The following is a 22,725-nucleotide window of genomic DNA, read 5'->3' on the forward strand; positions in this document are numbered from 1 at the left end:
TTCCATCTAGTCAGGGAAGGGACCATGACCAAGAAGAGGATTGCTGTGATTGGAGCTGGAGTCTGTGGCTTAGGGGCTATCAAGTGCTGCTTGGATGAAGACCTGGAGCCCACTTGCTTTGAAAGGAATGATGACATTGGAGGACTCTGGAAATTTCAAGTGAGCTTGATTTCTCAATATTTTTAAAGTTGTTTCCATTCTGTACAAGGGAAAAAAACTCTGTTTCCTGTGCCTTTTAGGTTTTGATTTGCCAGGCTAGTAAGGTGTAGTGGAAAGAGTATTCAGTTTGGATTGAAAGGATCTGGGATCAAATCCCACCTCTTCAAATTGGTACCTAAATGACATTAAACAGGCCTCTTCATCTCTATGGTTGTGAGTTTCCTAATCTTTGAGACAAAGAATTTAAGCTAGATGTCCTCTAAGATCCATTCAAGAATGAAATCTATAACTCTACAATCTTTAGCTATTTGTTTCTTCAAAGTCAGGTCAGCTGCCATAAGCAGTGATTGCAATAGTCAAGTTTTCCCTAGGTATATGCCAGAGTTTACAATGTCAGAACTACATTTCCAAGTCCATATAAGAGGAAACATAATCAATATTAAAGTGATCAGAGGTCATTAAAGAGGATAACAACAAAACAAAAGTAGCATGCCGCTGTGGAAAGTGCTGGATTTGGAATCAGAGGACCATGGGTCCAAATTTTTGACTTTGCTACACTCTAGATCACAGTTCTCTCTAAAGTGTGAAAGCATTTGGATTTCACAGCCTCACTTGGACTTCTTCCAATAAGAGATTTGGTATAACCTTGAATTTTAAAAAGTTTCATTGGTTAAAAAAAATCAACTTTTTTTCCTATCTTCAATCCTCTGATCTTTGTCCATTTTTGCCCATGTATTATTGATGTTCTTCCAACCTACAGAAATTTGGACAAGTCAATATCTCTAGGCCTTAGTTTCTTAATCTCCATAAGAAAGGGGTCAGACTGGATGACTACTAAGATCTCTTCCAGTTCTAAATCTATAATCTTATGAAAGTAATGAAACCAATGAGAAGAGTCAGAACCAAAGAGACCCTAAAGTCTAGGTTTCTTAATCTATTTTGTGTCATAGACCTCTTTGGTGGTCTGGTAAATTCTGTAGATCCCTTCTTAAAATAATGTTTAAATGCATAAATGAACCACATAGATTTACAAAGGAAACCAATTATATTGAAATATAATTATTAAAAAAAATTTCAGTTAAGTTCACAAACCTCAGGTTCATACTGAATAGGAGTAAAGTAGAGATGTAAATTCAAGGTTAGCAAAAAGAGCGAAGGTCCCCTATCTGGAGATTTGACTGGAATCAGGAAAAAAAATAATAGATTTTGCAATTCAGGCTTAAAAAGAGTTGCTCATTCTGGACCCCAAGATCTCATTCTGGACTTTATTTGCTCATACCATGCAAATGCAGTATTCAAAGAGCAGTATGGAAGGACCTGGATGAGTGAAGATAACGGGAACCATAAGAAAGAACTAGCCACACTTTTCCACTCAATTATATTTTTTAAGAATGAAAAATACAATTTCTGACAACCAAAATAACTGTTAACTAGTGTAACTAAAAATTCATTTATAATGATGATGGAAAATTAGGGAGAGAATTTAATCAGTCTACAATCTAATAATTTAAATTAATTTATTATTATAAAGTATTTATTATTAATTTGTTATTTTAAATAATTTAAATCTACTGCTATTCATTACTTAGCTTGGACAATGATTTCCCTCTGACTGCACTCTCCAAAGTGTGAAAGCATCTGGATTTTAAAGGCTCATCTGGACTTCTTCTGATAAGAAATTTGATATAGCCTTGAATAAAAACAAGAGTTCATTGAAATTACCTTTTTCCAGGCTTCAGTACATCAATATTTGTGTGGTCTCACCCATGTATTTTTCTTCTCAGAAAGGACTAACAGCTTTATCTTACTGGTATATTTGCTATTCTTCCAATATTAATAAGCTTACACTGAACTATAGGGCAAACAACAGCAAACCTTCCAACCACAAGATCTTTCAAGAGACTTTCCTTTTCTGAGGATTAATTAGTGTGAGTGTGAAATTCTTTAACCCCTTTTATCATTATAATAGTATTAGCCTTTGTGATTATAACACAAATAATTTAATTTGCTTTATAGGAATTATAAACATTAGTTTAGAAAATACAGTTTAAGGATGGTATCAAATCTTGCTGACAAGCATTTTGTTTGACCTTAATCCTGTAACCCAAAAGTGTCAACCAAGTCCACCACACCCTGTTGCAAAGTCATAAGATAGGAGGAAGATGGTCACTCTCGGGTACAAATGCCATCCGTAAATATCATCCATCTAATTGCTGACTCCTGGTTGTCAGAAGAAAAAAATTAGATCCTAACCCTTTAATGAAAAGGTTTTGGAAAGGTCAGTAATAATAAATATAAAGTTACCACCCATAGTGATTTTTTTTGCACTTTCCAGCTTATTCAGCACTTGTGTGATCTGTCCATGTGAAAAATTTTGTATTCATTCTGTCTTTTTTTTTTTTTAAACCCTTACCTTCCATCTTGGAGTCAATACTGTGTATTGGCTCCAAGGCAGAAGAGTGGTAAAGGTAGGCAATGGGGGTCAAGTGACTTGCCCAGGGTTACACAGCTGGGAAGTGTCTGAGGCCAGATTTGAACCTAGGACCTCCCATCTCTGGACCTGGCTCTCAATCCACTGAGCTACCCAGCTGCCCCCTCATTCTTCTTTTATGACAATATGTCATAAGATGTGTGTGTGTGTGTGTGTGTGTGTGTGTGTGTGTGTGTGTGTGTGTGTATAAAAGGGCTATCTCCTGAGGCTGGGGGGTCTTTGGTCTTGACATTGACCAAAGTCCAACTTTATTGTGAGCCGACCACCTCTCAAAAAACCTATTTATCATTAGCTTTGATACCTTTTTATTGATGTTTATAATTAATTCTGACCTTGTTTCCCTTATTGGTGTTTCTACTAATAAATTTTCACCACATTAGGCTATATTTCAGAAACTGTTAAGTTCCTAGCAGTTGTTTTTTTGTTTTTATTTGTTTGTTTGTTTGTTTGCTTTTTACTCTTGACCACACTCTCCTTTGAGCTTTAGTGGAATTAATCCTATTTCAATTCTGGCTTGAATGATCCTTGAAACACTTGACTTCTCCACACCAACAGTCACTATAATATCTCTAACTACCAATGAAATGTATATATTATGAGCTATAACTTTTCCTTACTTCCCTAATGAAATATCCATGGACTGGAGGCTGGGGCAAGGTGGAGGAATGGCTAGGTAGGGCTGGGGGGAATAAGGTTTCCCATGGGGGATCAAGTATAATTTCATAGATCTTCCAACGTTCCTAAAGCCAAGTTGGTTCTGGGGGCCCAACCTCTGGGAATTCTAGGCATGATCTTTTAAACGTCTGGATACTCCTAGAATAACAAGTTATATGACATTGCTAGAATTAGAACTATGGTGAGCCCACCAAGACTTGCCTGGAGTAGGCAATATTCCAGATAAAAAGTTTAGACCTAAAAGCTATATAAATGCCAATTGCTATTATTATTGTCTGAAGAAAAAGGTGTTGGTGAGCTTCCTAGACTCATAGTACTTCTTGCTCCTTGGGGGAAAGAGACATCTAGGGACCAGCACCAATCTGGGACAGGTTCTCCACCCTTTCCATTACCCTCTGCCAGTTCATTGAGAAAGAAGCCATGAAGATAAGGGAAGTGACTTCTGGTTGTAGGGATGTGTCTTCCTTTTCCCAGTGGAACTTTTCTTTCACTTACAATTTTGCCTTTTATTGCTTCTTAGACTTTACTATGGCCCCGAGAGTTTTAAAGGGTTGGGTGTTGGTATCAAGATGAAAATATGGCAGTTCTCTCTTTCAGGGAGGGAAGAGAAGTCACTTCAGATATCACAAGTCCCTGAGGGAGATAGAGAAGATGAAATTCTTCCCCCAGACTGGATATTCTCTCCTCTCAGCAGCCTCATCAGAGGAGAGGAGTTAGTGTTACCATTAGGAAAGTGAAATAATCATCCCTGAATCTTTGAGACTTTTCTGTATGCCCTCCCAAGCTGTTTATATTCTCTAGGCACAAAGAATGGGTAAAGTGGTGCCCTTGGGGCCAGAATGACTCTGGAAGACCTAAGAACTTCTCTCCCAGCTTAGAAAATAGTCCTAAGTAAAGGTGGGGGTGGGAGCCACTGTTCTAGATGGACTGTTGACCCCACACTCTCAAAAGAACTATAAGACAATTTTGGAATTTTTCTCATTGGTGATAAAAATTGATCCAAATATTAGCTCAGCTACTGTTGAGCTATATAACCTCAAAGGGCCTAAATTTCAAAAATCTACCCAAAACATAGGAATGAGAGTCAGGGAGATAGCATTCCAGTCCCTGCTCTGATATTAAATTTCAGTCACTGTTACCTCACTTCATGCTAAGTCTATGAGATTTGCATTCCATTTGTCCCCCCTCAGCTGCTACTCAATTTCAATAAAGAAGAGGATGAGCCTTACTTTGTGACTTTCACATATTATTACCTCTCTATGGGACTTGGTTTACTTCTATGTAAAATCAAAGACTTACATTGATCCCCAGATGTGAATGATTCCTAAGTTCCCTTTTGGATCTAAAAATAGTACTCTAAAATTTGGGGTGGGGGGTTGGTTGTTTGACATCTTTCAGGATAAATGAGCTCTATATAAAAGTTAACATTATTACTAATTATTATTATTATTATTATTATTATTATTTTAGCACCTTTCCCAAAGCACCTATCAATCAGTTTTCTAAATGGGTTACCACTCCACCCACTACCTTCACCCAGTAATTAGGCTTCTTGAAAGTCAAATGAAAGGAGAGAGGGATAGGAGGTATACTTACCCTAGGTTATACTTACTACTTAATCTTCAAGAATAATTCCTTTAACTTGGAGGCTATCAAACACCCATTTCCTGTGGGAGTAGGTAGGCAGGCAGCTTAATGATATCTTGGGATTTGTTTCTCCCCTCAAGAATTACAACCACCGTTTCCCCCAAACCCACCTTTGGTGTCTCCTTTGCAATGCTTTTCCTGTTGCAAAAATTCCTAGTTCTGGTTCCACTCCCTGAAGATGGTCCCAGAGTCCCTTACACTTCTCTCATAAGCCTCTGCTTCCCATCTATAAAATGAGACGGTTGTACTATGTGTCTCCCAGGGTGCTTCCAGGTCTAGAATTCGGTGATCCAGGCAAAGTACAGAATAGAGAATATACTTGGGCAATTTAAGTACTATAAAGAAAAAATGATGACAAAATGTAAGAGAATTCCTGAGCACTCACCCAGTAGACATTCACTAAATATTTTCACTACTGACCAAAAATAAACTATGCTAGAAGCTAGGAAACATAAAGCGGGAGGCCATTCCTTCCCTAGAAAAGTTTAGTCTAGCTGGGGAGATAGAACATAACTATAGGAACAGCCAGAGAATAATTTTAAGGCAGCACATAAATATGTTTGTGACAGAATAGTAAAGGCTGCTATCTCTTAGGATGGAATACACTTTATTGGGGAGAAATAAACTTGGGAAAGTTTTCATGCAAGAGAAAGTACGAGAGTAAAAAAATTAATCTTTTTTCTTACCATTAATTATTCTTGTCATTCATTCTTACTATTAATTAAATAGTATTCTAGACAATAAAGGTATTGGGAAGCTTTTTTAATATACTGAAATGCTTAGAACTATAAGACAATTTTGCAATTTTTTTCATTGGATGATAAGATTGATCCAAATAATAGCTCAGTTATTGTTGAGCTATATAATCTCGGACAACCCTTCCCCTGATGAAATGCTAATTGGCCAATAATTTTAAACTACCCTTACTAAAATTCTAGGAAGCAGTAATATTTATAGACTCCTAATCTTAACCTGGAGCTTCTTGGTTACCCCTCAATTTAAATTCATTTTTTTCTGGGGGAACAGTTGGACCAGCCTCTTATGGGAAATACTAACTCTATATTAAGCAAAGTCTTCAACTCAGTATAAAGAGGGATCCAATTAGAAGATGATAGATATGATCTAGAATTTGTTCATGGTCTAGGAATTTTTGAAAAATACCAGTCCTGACGGCATCTCCCAAGAGAATGGAAAAATGAAGATCTATAGTAGTAGTAGTAGTAGTAGTAGTAGTAGTAGTAGTAGTAGTAGTAGTAGTAGTAGTAGTAAACTAAGTGGCACAGTGGGTAGAACTCTGGATCTAATGCCAAAAAAATTATTCAGTGGTCTTCAGTCTTGTCCAATCTTTATGACCCTATTTGGGGTTTTCTTGGCAAATATACTAGAGTATCTTTTTTGGAGTTTTTTACCATTTCCTTCTCCAACTCATTTTACAAATGAGGAAACTGAAACGAAATGAGTTTAACAACTTGCCCAGCCTCACACATCTAGTAAATGTCTAAAGGAGGATTTGAACTCAGGAAGATGAATCTTCCTGCTTCCAGGCCAATACTTTATCCACTGTGCCACCTAGTGGCATCCCTGGACATATAGTAAGTATTCTATAAATGTCAGCTATTGTTATTAAAAAATAGCATTATTATTATTAAAATGAGAAGGGGGTGCTACACCCTTCAATTATAACTAAAATTCCTCATGTGTCCCATATGAATGTGGTTTAGTTTGGCTTCTATATTAATCATAAAGTAGACTAACTAGGGAATTTCTTTCAGAAAAATACTGCCGAGAAACTGCCCAGTATCTACAGGTCTTTGACCATTAATACATCCAAGGAGATGATGTGTTACAGTGACTTTCCCATCCCAGATCATTTTCCCAACTACATGCACAACTCCAAAGTCATGGAATACTTCCGGATGTATGCTAGACACTTTGACCTCCTGAAATATATCCGCTTTAAGGTAAAACAGAATTTTTTTTTTTTTTTACTGGATGAAATGAAAGAATGTACTTGAAAGTTTTGTTGAATAGCCTTGGGGAGGATCAGTGCAGTTTAATGAGGAGGTAACTTTGTTTCCCTCCCTTCTGTCATGGCCAACTAGGGTTGTGGAGGAATGTAAGAAAAAAGTGGATTTCACTAAGTACTTTTGCCTCAAACCTGCCTAAAAGCAAGGAATCCAAATCTGGATATTTGAAATCCTCTATAAATACACGACAAGTTGTGATTTATTTACCAAACTCTATAACAATTTTCTCATTCTGCCCAGGCATTCTTTGGCATATTCCAAAAATAATATCATTTCTATTTCTGCTTCTGTTTTTCTTCACTCAAATATTCTCCATCATGTTTCCCTCTTGCCACTCCAATCCACAGTTTTGATTACTGGATTTCTTTCCATGAACATATCTTCTTTTAAATTTATCTTTTTTTATTCTGGAATTAAATATAAAATAAAGTGAAGCTTTTCTTATTCAAAGTAGAACATAAAATGAGAATTGTACATGAAACCATTAATCTCTATCATAAGTAGCTTATTTTTAGTTTTAAGTACATAATAAATTTAAGATGTAACTTTTTTCATTTGTTACTTTTTCAATTACATGAAATAAATTATAACCTTTATTTTTTTACCATTTTGGGTTACAAATTCTCTCCCACCTTCCCCTCTAACCAAGAAAGCAAGCAAAGTTATACATGTGTTATAACATGTAACTTTCAAGACTATCCTCCTTGTCTATCTTTCTGCTTTCCTTCTTCTCTTCTGTACATTTTTTTAAATGCTTCGATGACTCTTCTAATTTTTTGACAACCCTATTTCCAGCACTTCTCTACTTCTTAACTTCCTCTACCCCAAACTAAAAAGAAAAAAAGAAATGCTTTGTGACAAATATGCATAGTCAAACAAAAAAAATTCCCACATTGATGGTATCCAAAAAAAGTCCATGTAGGGCATTCTACATTATTCCTGAACCCGTGGTTGGTTATTTCATGAAACACAGTCTTAAGTCTTTCAAAGTTCCTTCTCTTGAGAATATTATTGTTTTGTAATAAATTATATTTGGAGTTCTTCTCACTTCACTTAGGATTAATTCATAGAAGTCTTCCCAGGGTTGTCTGAAACTATCCTTTTAGTCATTTCTTAATGGCACAATAATATTATATTACATGCATATACAGCAACTTGTCAGGGACTCTCCAATTTATGAGTACTCCCTTAATTTCCAGTTCTTTGCTATAAAAATAGACAAAAAACCCAGCCATATGTTTGTTTGTTTTTAATATGGATCTATTTGATCACTTTCTTGTGTAGGTTTAGTTGTGTTATCACTGGATCTAAGGAAAAAATTTAGTAACATTTGGAGCATAAATCCAAATTGTTATTCAAAATGGCTAGACCACTCCACTAAGTGAATAAATGTTCCTGTTTTCCCACAGTCCTTTCAACAATTGTAGCTGGTGTGAGGGATGAGCTTTATAAAACTTAAAACTCTAGAAATGAGAATTATTATTTTCATTCACAACTGTTCCTATAGCCTAACTCATTCATCAAGGATTTCACACTAATCTCTTCTAGAGAACACTTTAGTTTAGAGTTAATTAGAATTTTGTTGGCTTTTTCCTATTGAGCCTGCAGAATATTTTAAAAATAAATCCATTGAAAGTCTCTATTGGGAATTTAGACTGAAGTTTTGTTTCAGATATGAGCTGTGAGTTATTAGATGGAACCAGTAATCCAAATTCAGGATTCTGGGGAAAGGTTGTATAGTTATTGTACTTGGTTTGCTAGACCTCCAACTCCAACATATAATATAACTACGAACTTATAAAATAAAGTTAAATGAGTTTTATTTCATCTCTTTTGGCTTCCTTAAGTGTTTTTTTCTTTTTTAATTAAAATTGATTTCATTTTCAGTTATGAATTCTCTTTTTCCCCTTCCCCGAATGAGAAAACAAGAAAAACAAAACCCCTCACAAAAGTGTATAGTCAAGCAAAACAAATTCTCACATTAGGTCTGTGTGTGTGTGTGTGTGTGTGTGTGTGTGTGTGTGTGTGTGTGCATGTACCTGTGTTTCAGCCTGCACTCTGAATCTATCACCTCTCTACCTGAAGGGAAATACAATAAAAGTGTTAAAGAAGAACAGTAAAGTGGGCAAATGACAAACAAGAGAATAAACCAACAATATATAGATTCTGAAAATAGGAAGCCACATTTTAAGCAAGCAAGATGGATTTGCAAAAACCAACATTGAAAGAGATTTATTGACCCATGTTTTTCCCAATTCAGTTATAAATACACTTAGAAAGCAGTATAGAATGAGCAAGTACCAAGAGTACCAAGCCTAGAGTCAGGACAACCTGAGTTTAAAACTGGTTTACTGATTGTGTGACCCAGGGCAAGTCATTTAACTGCCTCCATTTCTTCATCTATAAAATGAGCTAAGGAAAGAAATGGCAAGTCACTACAGTATCTTTGCCAAGAAAACTCCAAATGGGATCATGGAGAGTCAGATATGACTAAAACAACTGAACAACAACCATGGTGCAGAAGAAAGTGTTAATTTTGGCACTGATTGTTAAAGACTCATGTCCATCATGTCTTACACTCTGATCTTAGGCAAATCACTTTTCTCATCCACAAAATGAAGGAGTGGACTAGCTGGTCTCTAAGATTCCTTCAACTATGTACTTCTTCCTTTATTCTCAGTCCAAGGTGCAAAGTGTAAAGAAGCGTCCAGATTTTTCTTCTTCTGGTCAATGGGATGTGGTTGTGGAGGCTGATGAAAAACAGGAGTCCTTTGTCTTCGATGGGATTCTGATTTGCAGTGGTCATCATACTGACCCCAACTTCCCTCTTGAGTCTTTCCCAGGTGCGTCTCTAAGAAAGTGAAGGTAAAAAAGAAAAGAACTTTCCAATTAACTAAAGGCATCTATTTGGTGTAATGGATAAGATATTGGGCTTGAAGTCAAGAAGACTCCTTGTATAATTTGTGTATGTTCTCCAGAGAGGTTGAGGATATGGCATATATACATTAATTAAAGAGCAAATAGGGAAGGAAAGAGAGATTAAAGAGGGTATAGAAATATTTGAGGAAAGAGAAAACTCATTACAAAATTAATATTCATTTTAAGGAAATTTCAAACCTCCAGGGATCCCTTCTCCCCTATCCCCGCCAAACACAGACACTAACCCTTGTCAGCTTCCAGTCTCATCTCTCCCCTTCTTATTAAAGACTCATATTCTCTCAAAGTATAATCCCAGTCCTGACTTTTTCATTTTCAGTAACAACTCTAGTCACTCCATAACAAAAACACCCAGGTTTTATATTCCTACCTATAAAACTACCAGTTTTATTTTCTTACCTACTCCAGTTTATCAGAAGCAGGACCTCAGAAGTGATTGGTTTAGAGAGCTGCCCAGTACAATGAGAAATTTTTATTCCCCAAATTCACAAAGCCCTGTATGTGTCAGATGTAGAACTTGAAAACAGATGTTTGTGACCACAAAACTATTCTTCTAACAACAACATGGTGGCTCTCTAGTTACCTTGGCATAAGTAGGTCTCTCAGATCCTTTGTAACCTTTTGGCTGGCTGGGAATAGCTCCCTGAAAAAAAGATACCTAATAGGTAATGTTTAAGAAATGAAAACAAGAAGAGAGGGACAGGATAGGCTCTGTTTGGGGAAAACCTGGGGAATGTTGTTTTGGGAAACTCTGGGCTGCTAGGGACAAACAGGGTAGTTGTTACATAGGAAAAGAGGGAGATACCTTGGCAAGGGAAGATGATCCTAGAACAGGGAATAGGAAAACATTAAGTCTAACTTATGATACTTTATGAATTTGTTCAGTCCTGGTCCTTTGCAAGACAGTAATGACTAAAGTGGCTTTGAAGTGAGATCATTCTACTCTTTCCATAATTAATATTCTTGGATGACATTCAAGGAAGATCCGTGTTTGACAGGCTGTTATTGGGAGTACCTTTTAGATGAACAGATATTCCTCTTCAGCCCATCCAATCTCTTTCCTTTGCCTAGATGAGGTGTGAAGTCACAGCATGTACCCTGGCACTGTTTATCTCCTAGGACAAATAGTGCAAATGAAGGTCCTCACCCACCCTGTGTCTTTTCCCTGCCTCGAATTCCTAGAATGAGGTTGCCTTCCCTACACTGAATCAACAGTATGGAAATTATTCCACAATCCTGATCTCTGTTCTCTTCTTATAGGCATTGAAAAGTTCAAAGGTTACTATTTCCACAGCCGGGAGTACAAAAGCCCAGAAGAATTTTTAGGAAAGAAAATCATCGTGATTGGTATTGGGAATTCTGGAGCAGATATTGCAGTGGAACTCAGTCGTGGAGCAAAACAGGTTTGTACACTAGAAAATTAGATTCAAATCACCCCAACATTTTTTCCAAAGGGGTGTCCTTTATGTGTTAGACATAAGTGTTCACAATGAACCAAATGTCTGGATAAAAAACCAAAATATCAATGACCTAGATTTTCCAAATATCTGGATATTTCTTTTTTGCATTGTGTAGACACAGCCTCTGTTTCAGATGTAAATTTTTGCAGTTCTTAATCACTTTTAGAAATCTGGTGAAGTCTACAGACTCCCTTCTCAGAGTAAAGTTCTTCAGTGAATAAAATAAAATAGAAAAGATTACAAAGGAAATCAATTATATTGAAATACAGTTATCCAAATACAGGATTTCCCAAAAGTTTTAGTACAATTTTATTGCACTAAGATTTTGAGGATGCCCTGCTTTAAAAAGACAAATACACAAACAAAAGAAGTTCAAAGACTGGTTAAGAATCCCTCATATTCTACCATACAAGTCTACTTTCCCCTAGACATCTAAAGTTAACTAGAATGCCAGAATTAAAACTAGAATGGAGTGGTTCTGGCTAGTCCAATAGTTAACAAAAGCAAGAAACCTTGTTTTCCCTTGTTTCCATCCTTGTGGAATTTTTTTTTCAAAGTCAATTCTTCACTCTTCTGCCTTAATAAACTAAGTGTATAATGAACAGAATAAATCTTTTTCTGGTGACTTGGTACCTTGTGGGGAAGTCCTTCAAGGTTCCCATTCTGCACATAAATTTCCATTCTACTCCAGATCTCTATATGTACAAAGTGAGGGAGGTTCGGCTGAATCTGTTCTCCTCTTAGTTCCTATTCAGAATTTTTAGATTTAATAAACCTAAATTCTCTTCTGTTTTGTTTTCATTTGCTTCTTTTTCCTCAAAAAAGGCAAAAAAAGGCAAAATATAATTTGTAGGCTGTAGTTATTTGAGTGTTTGTTAAGTGAGATCTCATTGGATTGATCTGGAAATGCTGAATATAAGAATCTACTTTATTCTTTAATTTTGAATATCCATCATTCATTATTTCTTGGAAATACAAATATTAAATCTTAAAACAAGCTCACTCAAAGCCACCAGAGGGCTGCATTAGTTCTTTACTTTGGATAGCTTATTGGTGGTTTGTACTCTAGGTTCCAATTAATGTGATTAAAAATCCCTTGAAGTGGTCACATTATTTGAATTTTCACTGCCTATTTCTACTGGACCGGAGCCAATTATTGTACTTTACATAACTATAACTTCATATTGTGCAAATTTGAATGCATGCAACCAAATCAATACATGCATTGGATTAATTAACTAAATATGCCCTTTGAATCCATACAGTGTCCTAATCAGTGGTGTGGAGGTGACTCAAGGTTTTCTAAGGCATAGTATCCCATAGATATGGCAAGTCCTGTCAAAAGGAAAGACTTTGATTATGAGACTAATATTTATTATTAGCTGAATCAAAAGTCAATTCTACATCCAACAAGTCAAAATCTCCCAGTGATTCCGGCAACTCTAAAAGATAGTCAATTCAGAGGTCCTGCATCAAGGGGAAGAGTTTCTACAATAGAAGTACTGATACTAGTATAATACCTGGTACATACTAGACACTTAACAAATGTTTACTGAATGAGTGATCTAAAATGATCTGCCAGTATATATCTAGTATTTGATGACCAATTTAGGGAAATTTAGAAAGGCTCATGAATAGAAAATAGACATCAGGCTTTATTTTTTTAACCAGAAAAAATCATGGTGACCATCTACTAGAGCACAGATCTTTCTCAATCTATTATCAGTGAAGATGGTAGCCTGAAGAACCCTGAAGTGAAGATGGTAGTAGCCTGAAGAACACTGAAGAAATCCCATATCTTTCAAGTGCAAACATATAACTCTAGAAATTTACTAAAACAGAGCCCTCCACTATTGTTGGCACTCAGCAAATCTCATAACTGGTCGTATTTAGCAGGTGTGATGTTTGCAATTGATAACTCCACCTACTCCTTTGTGTCTCTCTCAAGAAAACCTGAAAAAAAGAATTTTTAAAAGAAAATAAGGAAAATCAGAGAGATCCATCCATTTCTCATCCTCTTTTTTTTTCCTTCTCTTTCCATCTATCCTTAGAATGTCAAGACTGATATGACTCAGTTCCCCCAGGAGTATGTTAACTTGCTGCTTACTAGATATAGACCTTACAGTTAGACTACCAAGAGTTAAATGAACTCTCATAGGTGATAAAGAAACTGTTTTTAGAAGCCTTGTTCACCCCCTTTTCCACCACTGTGCCAGTGGCACTGAGGAATGCCCAGAAATAAGGAATGCTATAATTTTTATTTATTTCATATTTTGTTAAATTCACTACCGAGTAGCCAATCTAGTAACAATGAGCCACTCTATTCTTAGAAAAGGCAAGATGCTCAAATACCTAAAGGAATCTTTGCTATCATCCTCATGTTTTTTCTCTCTACTAAAACAAACTGCAACTCAACCACAAGTACATCGTGTGTTACTCTTGTCCATCTCTTATAAAAAACAGTGGCGGCACATTGATCAAATTTACAGAAATACAAAGCTGGAAGAGAAACAAGAATGGCTGACAAGGAAATCAGGATTTTAAAAGATTTTGATAGGCTAGAAAATTGGGCTGAATCTAATAAAATGAAATTCAAGAAATCTACATGTAAAGTCTTGCCCTTGGGTACAAAAAAAATTAACCTTTATCAGTACAAGATGGTGGAAGCATGGTAAAATATCAGCTGCTTTTAAAAAGATTTGAAGAATTTAATGAACTGCAAACTCATGATGTGTCAGCACTGTAAAGTGGCAGATAAAAAAGGTAATTTAGTTTGGGGTTACATTGAAAGTTATAGCTCCTCAAAGGAAGGTGAAAGTTCCATTTTTCTCTGTTTTTATCAGTTCTCATTTGGATTATTGTGCCCAACTCTGGACAATATAATTTAAGAAAGACATTGATCAGCTGGAAAGTTTCCAGAGGAGAGCAACTTGAATTGTGAAGGGCCTTAAGTTCATGTCAAACAATCAGCTGAAATAGCTTGGAAGAGAAGAGTTAGTGGGGGGTGGGGGTAGGAGAGGCTGAATTCAAGTATTTGAAGGGCTTTCATGTGGAAGAAGCATTAGACTTGATCTGTTTGCCCCCAGAGGGCAGGATCAGAGGCAATATATGAACTTGCAGAGGCAAATTTAGGCAAGATGCCAGGAATGTCTTCCTAAGAATGAGTAATATCCAAAAGTAGAATGAACTTCCTTGAGAGATGGTGGGTTCCCTCGCCTTGGAGGTTTTTAAATAGAGGGTTTTACTTAAGATCTTGTCAAGCATGTTACAGTTGGGGCTCCTTCTATGTGGATGTGTCAGACGAAATGTCTGCTGAAGCCTTCTCTCAGATTCTGTGATTTTGTGATTCCTCCCATGAATTCTCCACTAGAGGGGAGGTGTGTTTCCAACACACTAATAGATTTCCACAATTTGGCTGACCAGTTCATCTTTTTATGTAGGACTTCTTTTCTTGAAGACTTCTTTTGCTCTGTTACTTTATCATTTCCTGTACTGCAGCCTATTCAGACTTACCATGCACCTTTCCATTGTCATCTGGGTGATATCCATTTTTCTTTGAAGTTTAAAATGTCCCATGTATTCTGGCCATTCAGCAACTCCAGAAGAACACTAGTAGAAATATCAGTCTTATAGAGAAGACTTATCAGTTTTATATCTTATAGAGAAAACTTATCAATTTTATAGAGAAGCTTAAGAGTCACTAAATGAAATTTCTGATTTCCCAAAGGCAATCTTGCCTGTGCTTCCTCTTCTGTTCACCTCTGGCCCCAACTCATTGTCCATTTGCAGTATCTGCCTAAGATATATATTTTTATCTGTACATATGTATATTATATATCTATGTACTTATACATATAACAGAGAGAGAGAAGAGCTCTAAAGGCTGGCCTTACAGCTGCTAAATATCAGAGTCTGGGCAATATTTTTCTTCTGTTTGGTTTCTCCTACATGAATAATTAGGCTAAAATTTTTTGGATGGTTGATTTTAAGGAACTCATCTGGAATGATCTTCTGGACCATGGGTCAATCAGCATCGCGTTTTTAACAAGTGGAAGAAAGATGTGAATGAAAAACACTCAATTTCTCTCTCTTCTCCACCCACTTCTCTTAGGTCTTCCTTAGTACTAGACATGGATCGTGGATATTACATCGTGTTTGGGACAATGGGTACCCACTGGACACTTCATTCTTCACTCGGTTCAACAGCCTGATTCGGAAAATAGCAAGTATTAGAATAATCAACAGTTATCTGGAGAAGACATTGAATTCAAGATTTAACCATGCCCACTATGGGCTGCAACCTCAGCATAGGTACATAGGGTTTATGTGTAGATGCATATAGGCAGGTGTGGTTATGTCTATACTTGCTTGTGTGTGTGTGTGTGTGTGTGTGTGTGTGTAGATAGATAGATAGATATATGCGGAATATATATTTGTGTTTATATGTTTAAAGACTAATAATTGGAATTTATATAGCACTTTAAAGTTTATAAAGTATTCTATACGTGTCAACTCAAGTATATATATATACACACACACATATGTGTATATGTATTGGGCAGCTAGGTGGTACAGTGAATGGAGCACTAGTTCTGGTATCAGGAAGATCTGAGTTCAGATCCAGCATCAGACACTTACTACCTGAGTGACTTTGGACAAGTCACTTAACCCCTATTTGCCTCAGTTCTTTCATCTATAAAATGGGGACACCTTGAAGAAAGAAATGGCAAACTACTCCAGTATCTTTACCAAGAAAACCCCAAGGATGGGGTTAAGTAAAGTTGGGCACAACTGAATGAACAGCATTAACATGTACATGAATGTATGCATGTGCACTTTTTTAGTTAATGCACAGTACATAATTTATAGCATATTGAACTCTAGCTTTCATTTACTCTTTTTTCCAACACTATCCATTTTCAACTAATTGCATTTATAAAAATAAGGTCGCACATAAATAAACTTCAGTTTGTCAACCCGCTTCTTTTGTCCTTCACTCACAAGGATCCCCTGGGTCTCATCACTAAACTCTACTTTTCTTTAGTCCAGTAGATATATTTCCTCTGTCTTCACTTCCTCCCTACTTTTGTAGTTTATTTCTGTGCCTTTCCTTCCTTCTCCTTATCCAATTGATCCAGTTAGGCAGAGACATGAGAGACCCAAGGAACCTAGGACATTCCCTTTAGGAATGCTCACATTTAAGAATCAGGAGTCAGATTAGTCAATAAAAGAGAGAAGAAAAAAGCAACCAACTTGCTACCTAATATCTATGTTTACTATGGGTAAATTTGTTATGATGGGAGGAAAAGTTCATGGAACAAACATCCCCAGCTCGATTTCTCAAAAAGTTAAAGTTTCCTCAAAGATATTTCTAAATTTTATATTTTTTCACCTTTTGATTGGTCTCAACTAAAATAAGGCAAAATTAGATAATACATTTGATGTTATACGAAATTCCATTTTATGTGGCTAGACATAGTCTATTCAATGTATTCATACATAAGAAAGCTGTACAGAGAGACAAATTCTACTTGATTAGATGTGGTAAGATTGTTTCTGCAAAAAATTGGACATCCAGGTTTTGGTCAATAGCATAACTTAACCTGTAATAAAACAAAATATATTATGCCATTATTTCTATAGATTTAATAACATCATTGTAACTCATGGAATCATAGAATGTCAGAATTGGAAGAGAATTCAGTAGCCATTTAGTATAATCATAACCAAAACAAAATCACCATAATACACCCAACAAATAATCCAGCTTTTTCTTCAAGAGCTTCAATGAAGGGGAACCTACAGTTCATCCTCTTTTTGATGTATCTAGGTGTTAGGAAAGTTTCCTTTACTAAGCCAGCCTAAATTTGCTTCTTCACAATTCCTGCCCTAATTCTATTCCCTTGGGGCAACCAGAGCAAGTCAATTCCCTTTTCCACGTGAGATTCTTGCAAATACTTAAAAGATAGCTTTCATGTCCCTTTTAAGTCTTATTTTCCTCCCAGTTCCTTTGAACAGTCTTTGTAGGGCATATACTCAAGACCCTGTACCATCCCAGTATGGATAGGTCAGACTATGCCCATCTCTAGAAGTTCACCAGGTTACTTATGTTCTTATTAAATTATGATGCCCAGAACTGAATGCAACATTCTGGATATGGACTGACAAGGACAGAATATTATGAGAATAGCATTCCTGAACTAGAACTCACAATGTAGCTCAAAATCACAATAGCCTTTTTCACTGCCATATCACCTGTTAATTCTTACTGAATTAGAAATTCATTAATTTTTATCAGGCAAAATTACACCTACACATTCTTTCTCCATCTTGTGCTTGTAAAGCTGTTTTCTTGAACTCAAAAGTAAGACTCTACATGTATCCTTATTAAATTTTATCTTATAGCCCAACACTGGTACCTGTCCTCAAAGAGTTCTAAGAGAGATAGCTACCTTCCACCTCTAAAGTTATATTTCTTTGAGGAATTAATAGACAAAGTTCTTACAAAACTTGCAGATAACATAAAACTATGAAAGATCACTAACACATTAATATCCAAAAAGATCTTGAACTCTCCTAAGTCTGCTTCCATTTTCTCATTTGTAAACTGGAAATAAAATGGCATCCCAGGGTTTTTGTGAGAATAAAATGAGATAATGTTTATAAAGCATTTTGAAAACTGTAAGCTTAAAAATTAATATACAATAACTCCAAGTATTATATTTAATAAGATTTATTAATAACTTGAAGTAAAAGGAATAAAAAGACAAAAGTAAGAGCCTGAGTAAAACCAGCTTCCCCAGCCATTCACATGGGAAAAGAGAGTGAGGGGAGGGCTACACCCACATTTATCTATATAACATAAGCACGCAACTTGGGGACGAAAAGAAAAGGGATGCTGGGTAATGTAGTTCAAGGGTTCAAGATTTCTAATTATACAAAACTTTAAAACACTATTATTATTACTATTATTATGTTGTTCTCTTGGTTGGTTGTTGAATAGAAGAAAAATACTCAGACATTTGATATTAAAGGATGAAGACTTGAGTGACAATACAAAGTACTTGCATCCATTCCATTCTTTAGAAACTTATATTTAAAAATAAGAAACATGAACAAATGGATTCATCAAGTATGTGACCTACTTATTTTCATATGTGATTTTGGTAAAGCTGTGTTTGTGTCATTTGGAAATTATTGGCACATGGGCAATGATATCCACAGTAATAATATGTTGGGAGAGGAAAGGGAAGAGATACAAATTATAGTTTAGGGAAAAGTAAAACCAACTTGTCAACTTACTGTGTTTTCCATATACTTTACACATTCCTTTACATATTGTTTTGATCCTTATGTACACTTTTTGGACTTTTATTTCATCTGCAGATTTTTAAGCCAGCATCCAACTGTCAGTGATGACCTGCCAAATCACATCATTTCTGGTAAAGTCTTGGTGAAACCAAACATAAAGGAATTCACTGAGACAGGTGCCATTTTTGAGGATGACACCAAAGAAGAGGACATCGATGTGATCATTTTTGCTACAGGATACAATATTAGTTTTCCTTTCCTTGAAGATCTCATCAGAGTCACCAATAATGAGGTGTCCCTCTATAAGCTTATGTTTCCACCTGACCTGGAGCAGCCAACACTAGCAGTCATTGGCCTCATCCAACCCCTAGGAATTGTCCTACCCATTGCAGAGCTCCAGAGTCGCTGGGCTACACGAGTGTTCAAAGGTACGAGGATGAACCTTGGAGAGAGCGTGACTATGTCTACCATATTAAATCCTCAGGCTCTTCCTGGGAGCACTTTGTCCTCTTTAATAAGATATATTCTATCATATCCTTGGCCACTTGCTAAAATCTAGTTTTTATTTCCCAGGGCTGAACAAATTACCCTCGGTGAAGAATATGATGGCTGACATCACACAGAGAAAGACAGCTATGGCAAAACGGTACGAAACTTTACCCAAAGAAAAAAACCAGTTATATGTGGTAATGGGATTCCCAAGCATAGAATTTTGAGCTATCTACTCATCTCTATTCATTTCTTATAAGAATAGTAGCTAGCATTTATATAGTACTTTGAAGTTTACAAAGTACTTTGCAAATTTTCATTTTAACCTCACAGAAACCTGGAAGGTAGGCACTATTGTCACTCCCATTTTATAAATGAGGAAACCGAAACAGACAGAGGCTAAGTGACTTGTGCAAAATCATATAATTAGTGTCTGTAGCAAACTCAGATCTTTCTTACTAAAAGTCTGTAATTCAATCTACTGCACCATTTAGCTGCCATATTGCTTTTTCACATTTCTCTTTGTCTAAACTTTAGACTCAAAAAAGGAATTATATACTTTCTTTCCCCAATGCTACTGTTAGGTTTCCAACTTCTAGGAGTTTATTGTTACAATTATTGGTGAAAATTAACATGGTCTAAAAAAAAGAAGTCACTTGAGTAAAGAAGTCAAGTCATGCTAAGTGATTATTTTTAACAGAACTATATTCTCTTGCTAAATAGTAGTAAAATCTTTTGGGGGGGGGGGGCAAAACGGTATGTTCAATCATTTTGTTGTCATTTTGTAATCTTCATTGTCACTTTTAATATTCCAGCCAAAAGGTTTAAGGCTCTTTCTTGAGTTCTTGGTATGTTCCTCCTCAAGAATGTATCATCAACAATAATAAATCACTGAATATTAGAGCTGAGTATAACTGGTGAGGTACCTTTTCTTACTGAAGTGTGGTTTTTGGAAGGAGAGAAAGGGAAATTATAGGGACGTAATTCTGGACGTGAGTCTAATCTGATATCATCGTTTGTTTAGGTGTCTTAATCAATTTAAAACTCTCATTCTTTTCAACTACTCCTAGTGAATTATAGACCAACTAAGAACTCCATTAACTTTGTCCAATCTCCCAAAATCAGATAGATGTTCTACCTTAGATTCATAGAATCATGAAGTTGAAAGTTATCTCAGAGACCGCAAAGTCAAGATTCCTTAAGAGGACATTTCTCAGAACAACAAAATTATCCTCAAGAAGCTTCCAGTAGTAACTATATATTTTCTATGTTTGGCAATTTATATGCAAATTAGTCTGCCATTTACAAGTTATGTAACTTTGGAGAAGATATTTCTCATCTCAGCCACAGTGTATGTGATATGAAGGTATTAAATGAGATATTCTCCAAGATCTTTTCAAGATATAACAGTATAGTATTCTGTTATACACGAATCTATGATTTCATCAATCTGAGTATTTATCCACATGTAAACTTCTAAACAGTTGGCTTCCATATATATATATATATAAGTTAAGAGACTTTCCTAGGATCACAAAATGCTTCTATGATCAAATATGCCATGCCATCTCCATACCTTTGCACTGGCCATCTCCAAAGTAGGATTCAACTGAAATCCCAAATTATTCAGAAAGCCTTTCTTGTTCCATTCAGTTGCTTATTCCTTCCTCTCTTAGATTACCTTCCATCAATTCTGCATAGATTGTGTATATTCTTAGTTTTTTATAGGTTGCCTCATCCATTAGAATTTAAGATGACTAAGGGCAAGGACTGTTTTTGTCTAACTTTACGTCTCTATCATTTTGCACACAGAAATGTACAAATGTATCCCATACTCTTATAATATTCAAGTTATAATATTGACGCTATCAATGAGGAACAGAATTTATTTCAGAAACAAAAAGTTTTGGAGCATTTCTTGTTCAGCCCAGGTCTTGTTCTCCAGAAAAATGGACTGAGATTAACCCACACTTTTTCTTCTTGCTTCAGGTATGTGAAGAGTCCCCGCCATACAATCCAAGTGGATCATATTGAGTACATGGATGAAATTGCCACCCAAGTTGGTGTGAAACCCAACCTTCTCTGGCTCTTCCTCCGGGATCCCAAACTAGCCTGGAAGGTTTTCTTTGGCCCCTGCACCCCCTACCAGTACCGTCTGCAGGGACCTAGGAAATGGGTTGGGGCAAGAAGAGCCATACTGACTCAGATGGAGAGAATACTTAAACCCATGAGAACCCGCATTGTCAATGCTGAGAGAAATTCATCTTCAGACCTTTCTTGGGTTAAGATGGTACCTACTGGCTTTGCAGTTTTGGCCAGTATCTTATCTTACTATTGTTATATCTATCAGCCTAAAAGGAAGTAAATGAATGTGATAACAAATAGTAAAACATAAAATCACTTCTATACCTCCTAATTTTTAAATTTTTAAATTTAAATTCAATCACCTTGGGTCAATTTCATTTACAGGTATCACAACTGCTATGGACAATGGTAGATAGTTTTGCTTTATTTAATGTGGTGGATTTTTCCAGAAAGGGGGTGTAAAAATATAATTTTAGCATGTTAAATCAAAATGTCAAAGGTAAATCTTCTATTTAAAAAATTGTCTAGTGAATCTCTTTATAAAATGAATAACCATACCTTAACTGGTTCTGTCAAGGTATGCTTTTATAATTCTTTTAACTTTTTTATAACCCTTTTCTCTGATTCTAATCATTTGATGATGTTTCCATTTAGAAAGTTTTAGTTTACCAGATGGGAAATGGGAGGTAACATGAAAAAGTCTTTTAATCACTTATATTTGTCAGAAGATAGGAAATTGTTTATTTGTTAAGTACATTTTTAAGTAGTGAAACAACTGATTTTTAAAGTTTAAAAATATTTATTTGTAAATCTCACCTTTTTAAATATTTAAATTTGTTTTTAAATATGTAAATCCAGGGTTTTCAGATGAAATTTTGTGTATAACCAAACTTTGGAATGGACAATGACTTTAGATGTGGACAAGAAAATCTAATGTCTTCTAAAAGACTCTACCTTATAACCGATACCTCAAAATCTACCAGGAGAATGTGTGAATCAAATGAGATATTTGTGAAGCACTTAACAGAGTGACTGGATCATACTACTAGGCTTTTAATAAATGTTTATTCCCAGTACCTGTGACTTTCAATAATTTTAATATTCTTTCCATTGTATTATGTTCCCTTGAACAACAAACACAGTTTGGCAACTTCAGTATTCATTCCCGTTAATGGTTTTTCTAATACCCTGGTATCATTACTTGATTTCCCCAAATCCTGTGACTTCCATCTGCACATCCCTTCAATCCTTCACAGGCGTGGTCATGCATTAGTTATTGCTTGAAAATGTTCCAGCTTTGAGATAATGGGGGCATTTACATAAAGGTTTGAATGTTTGCTAAGTACATTAGACTTAGGCACCCTGCCATGGGCCTATGATAAGCAAAACTCCTGAGTACTACAGAAACAAATCAAAATGCAATCAGGAAATTGACAAAAGAAAG

General features: G+C 35.8%; 1 protein-coding gene across 1 annotated transcript; it reads left to right on the forward strand.

Annotated features, from left to right (window-relative positions):
- The first annotated feature begins 24 nt into the window (after nucleotides 1–24).
- Nucleotides 25–21,561, forward strand: LOC123244953 (flavin-containing monooxygenase 5-like). The gene is made up of 8 exons (XM_044673625.1): nucleotides 25–159; nucleotides 6,745–6,933; nucleotides 9,680–9,842; nucleotides 11,197–11,339; nucleotides 15,508–15,707; nucleotides 18,783–19,135; nucleotides 19,281–19,353; nucleotides 21,186–21,561. The coding sequence occupies exons 1-8, from the start codon at nucleotides 25–27 to the stop codon at nucleotides 21,559–21,561; spliced, it is 1,632 nt and encodes a 543-aa protein (XP_044529560.1).
- The last annotated feature ends 1,164 nt before the right edge of the window (nucleotides 21,562–22,725 follow it).

The sequence above is a fragment of the Gracilinanus agilis genome, chromosome 4 (genome assembly GCF_016433145.1).
Source record: "Gracilinanus agilis isolate LMUSP501 chromosome 4, AgileGrace, whole genome shotgun sequence".
NCBI classification, from domain to species: Eukaryota; Metazoa; Chordata; class Mammalia; order Didelphimorphia; family Didelphidae; genus Gracilinanus; species Gracilinanus agilis.